Source organism: Antrostomus carolinensis, unplaced genomic scaffold, assembly GCF_000700745.2.
Source record: "Antrostomus carolinensis isolate BGI_N321 unplaced genomic scaffold, ASM70074v2 Scaffold52352, whole genome shotgun sequence".
Classification (NCBI taxonomy): Eukaryota; Metazoa; Chordata; class Aves; order Caprimulgiformes; family Caprimulgidae; genus Antrostomus; species Antrostomus carolinensis.
Genome location: NW_010301212.1, coordinates 1 through 4,374, shown reverse-complemented (window position 1 = coordinate 4,374; position 4,374 = coordinate 1). Strand labels below are relative to the sequence as shown.

Genomic DNA, 4,374 nt, shown 5'->3' with positions numbered 1-4,374 from the left:
TAAGGGCGGGGGGGTCCATTTATAGAGAGCTTTGAGGGAAATAAATGAGTGCTCAGCCTGGAGACTTGGGTTACTGGTGTTAAAACTGTGCTATAGAGTAAGTAGAGACGTGAATTTCTGTCCAGGTAATATTTTTGGCGAGCTTTACCAGTAAAAGCACGCCTGGCAGCCCTCTGCAGTTACTCAGTGGTTTGGTTTTTTTTTTTTTACATTTCTACAGTGGGTATTTTACTTGTAGAGATAATAAGGGTAAGGTTTCAAACTATATTTTAGTTGGCAGAAGAAAAAGTAGTAAAAATATTTGAAACATTCTATCTGATGTTGCTCAGTATCTAATTGTAGTGCTGTGCTCGGTGTAATTCACTGAGCAATCTCAAGGAGTCTGCCTGTAAATCTTCTTTCTAAGTCTTGTTTTGAAGTGTGTTTAAATAAACACAAGTCATCTCTTGTTGAAGTTGTTATGTCCCAAATGCTCTGTTGGGAAAATCACTAAAGGAAATCACTTACAAAAAAGGGCACTTTAAAAAAATGTTTTTCATTTTGCACCTTCAGGTCCTGGAATCTTGACCCGGACTCTGCTCAATGCAGGTCTTAGAGTGGTGGCTCTAGAAAATAACTCAGCTTTTCTTCCAAACTTACAGGTACACTTTTGATTTGGTAGCACGTTTCTAAAACTTATTTAAAGGGAAAATAAGAAATTAACTTACAATTGTGTAATAACTGGTAGATCAAAAAGGAATTAGCCAGTGATTGTTACTTGTAACATCTGAAATAGTGCTTAATAATTGTTTGCGTAGTTGAACATAGCTTTTTTTGCAGAACATCTTACTGATTTAAGAATGTGTTTTAAAGCTCCTGTTGAGCAGCACAAAAATGTCAAAATGTCCTGCACAATGATGGAAGCTGTAAGAGGCAGCGTTGAGATTTCACTCTTGTTGACTGGGTAGCAATTTTAGGTAGTGCTTGAACTTTTTTTTAGTTTGGGTTGGGTGTTTTGCAAGACAAGTTACTGCATCCAGATTTCTTCAGCTGACTAATTTTATTCAGTCCCTAGAGAACAGCCTGGATGGACAATTAAAAGTAATTTACGGTGACTTCTTCAGACTGGATCCTTTGGTGACTGGAACGTTGAAACCACCTGCTATGTGTTCTGACAAACTTTTTGAAACCATGGGTGTAGCACCAGTTCCTTGGGGGGCAGGTATATGTATATGATCACACCTGTTACAAATAGATTTGAAGGGTGCATAGGCAGTTTGGCAAAATCCTTGTCATTTGCCTGAGGTGTATGTTCTTTTTAATATATCTGCCAGATTAATGGATATTTCCTACATTTCAGCTTTATTTAGGTTCTTGATAGCTTCAAAAAACCCTTGTAGCAATATGAACGCTCAGCTATTTACTTGTCTTTGTTAAAGGTTTAGTCTAATGCAAACTGGGCTTAGCTTTGACTAAAGCTTGAATTGTATTTATTTTTGAACAACACAAGCTGACAGACTTTTTTTCTTAATTCTTTGTAGTTTAGGCATTAGCATTAATGAGATTGTCTAGTACATATTGCAAAATTTTAAAGATACTTTTACACACTATTGAAACAGATGTACCTCTGAGAGTTTTTGGAATCTTACCACAAAAAAAGGAAAGGAACATGCTTTGGAAGTTTATTTTTGCCCTGTATGAATGCAGTTCCATATACAGGTGGGGAAGAGTAGAACTCAACATCTTCCTAAGTGAAAAACAGTACAAGGTATGTGAAGGAGATTTTATGGGTAGTAAAGAATAAGTAGTACTTTGCAGAACACAAAAACATTTATATTGTATAGTTAATGTTTTTGCTAGTGAATTTATTTTTCTGACAGAAATTCTAAGTCTTGTCTCTTTCTCTTTACTTGTTCTCTTTATGCAGCACTAGCACTGTCAAGAAACATTCTGTTGTCACATAACCACAACTCTTACAAATGTGAAAGCTGGTCCTTGAGAGGGATATGCAGTGGCAGACTAGCTGCTTTCCATTTTAACTTGTGAGGGGCTTAAATTCTGTAACACGCTTTTGCAACAAAATTGTTTACTAGATGCAGCTAATAGTTAGTGAAGACTGAATTCAAATGCCTCATGAAGAGGATTCAGAGTTATTAAATACCGTAGTCAGTGAGATGCACTTGTCCTCGAGCCACTTTTGTATGTAGTGCTGAAAAAAACAGGCAAAATATGCGTAATTTACACACCTTTTTATTAAGGTTCTGTACACTAAGGAGCAGAGCACCTTTCTATGTGTTCCTAATTTACACTGTACAAAACCTCTAGAACTGTACTTAAAGTTCAAGGGTACCTTTTCTCTCTGTATGAAACTCTGAGGTTCATACAGAGCCACAAACCTTTAATTAGCTGAAGTAATTCCAAAGACTTCCCAGTGTGCTTACACAACCTGTGTTGTGTCTAATGCCCTACTGGAAAAAAAAAAAAAATCTTAAGTATATTCTTCTGCAAAATGACAGGCTGAACACGACTGAAATATCCACTTAAATGGTATGTTTTTAGTGGACAGATTTTTGAGCAAATAGGAGGCAGTCTGTTCATTTAATGCAGTCACTGTGTTTTTTATTAAGTTTTCTGTTTTTATTGTGAACCCTGTTAAATGAGAGTTGTGTACCTAAGCAACTGGAACCTTCTTTACTGGGCATGGTTGGTTCTTTTTTTGATCATATGATGAAGCTCTCTAAATCTATTATGAGAAGTTAAATCTCCCTGCTACATTTTACTTCTTTCTTTGCCCTGTTTGAGAATAATCACAAGTTGTTTTTTTTTTTTTCCTTAACCAAAGAGTTGTCTCATCTGTAATATTGATGAGGATGATGACTGTGCAAGTTGCTTAATGTTCTGTGAGGTCACATGATGTTTGGCTTACTCTGCTTGTGTGTCTTACTGGGAATGTTATCATATCAGTGTAAGCTGATAACTCTACCCATGTTATGCTTTTTCTACAAAATATGATCTCTGTTTTTCTTCTGTTTGAAACTTGTCTGGCTTAAGAGAGACCAGAAAGTGTAAGCTGAAAATGCCTACACAGTTCAGTTATCCAAATAACTGCTGCAAAGAAATACTCAGGCTGCCATAATGTCTGCTCATCATGTGTTCTGACAAAATGTACTGAAATAGCACAAAGTATGTATTTGAGGCCTAATGTAACTTTTCTTTGGAATTTTAGACTTAACTATTACTTTCTTACCACTTGTTTTATATATATATACATATACATATATATAAGTATTTTGCTTAGATAAGGAAACAGTCTTAGTTTTTGCAACAAAAATGTTCTTTCTTGCCATTTTGTTAGGTATTAACAGCAAAGCCTGGGGAAACGAGGGCTTACCAAGCACTTACTGTACTTTGGCAAGTAGGATGTGAAATTCAGCTCCTGCACATGGTAAGTTTTTTGTAGCAGCTGACATAGTCTAATGCTATGGATGTTTTTAGAAAAGGGTTTGTGGTGTTCTACTATCGTAAACTAATTGGAAGCTAATTTGACATTTAAATTAGTTAGAGAACTGTTAAAAACTTTTGGATGTAAAAACCTGAAACAGTCACGTTTGGTGTAAAACTTTCAATTAAGCAGCGTCATTATTAACTATGATGTCAGGATTTTCATTGCAAGCCACTGTACTCAGAAACATTTCTTCTTAGAAGCTGGTAGATAAGAAAGAGATGTTTGTGCAGCAGAGGAGTCTTTTCCATCTTGCTTGGGGTTATGCGAGACTAGAAGACAGCTCTTCCAGTCAGTCATAGTCTGCTCTTTATGTCCTCTGCATTTTGCCATCCTGTGTGCTTTTGACTTTCCAAGCTGTGTTCAGTAGAAATATTTTTTTGAGTCGTGGTGCCTTTATGTTGCATGCAAGCCTGCTTCTCCTGCTAGATAATAACTATGTTACCTTACCAAACGTGCTATGGTTTAGTTTTGAAAAGTTTTTTAATGTTGTCTTTCCACCTCCACATAAGCACATGGCCATCACCTTTCACTTATTTTGTGCTTTTTAGATTTATCTTTGTTTGTTCTCTGCTTTTCTAGGAACCTACATTCATAGTTTAAATGTTTTTCTAATCTAACATTGAAAATTTCACTATCTATTGTCTTCCAAATACCTTAAACCCCAAGGTATATATTAAGGTAAGTATTAAAGAGTTGAAGAATAAGATGATACTTGTTGAAGATGGTCATCTGACTGATGGGGATGAAGAAAAACTGGAGGCATTCAATTCCATTTTTGCCTCAGTCTTTAGTAATGCTGACTGTGCTGCCCAGTCCCTTGAGTTGGAGGACAATGAGTGTGGGAACAGCGACTTTCAGTTTGTGGACACTGGAATTCTAAGGGACCCGTT

General features: G+C 36.2%; 1 protein-coding gene across 1 annotated transcript; it reads left to right on the top strand.

The window, feature by feature from the left end:
- Window positions 1-539: 539 nt before the first annotated feature.
- On the top strand, window positions 540-3,424 carry TFB2M (transcription factor B2, mitochondrial; the record flags this gene model as incomplete). Its single annotated transcript, XM_010163359.1, has 4 exons — window positions 540-641; window positions 1,048-1,201; window positions 1,599-1,747; window positions 3,335-3,424. Coding segments are annotated over 4 exons (495 nt in total), but the record flags the coding sequence as incomplete, so codon positions are not given.
- Window positions 3,425-4,374: the final 950 nt, after the last annotated feature.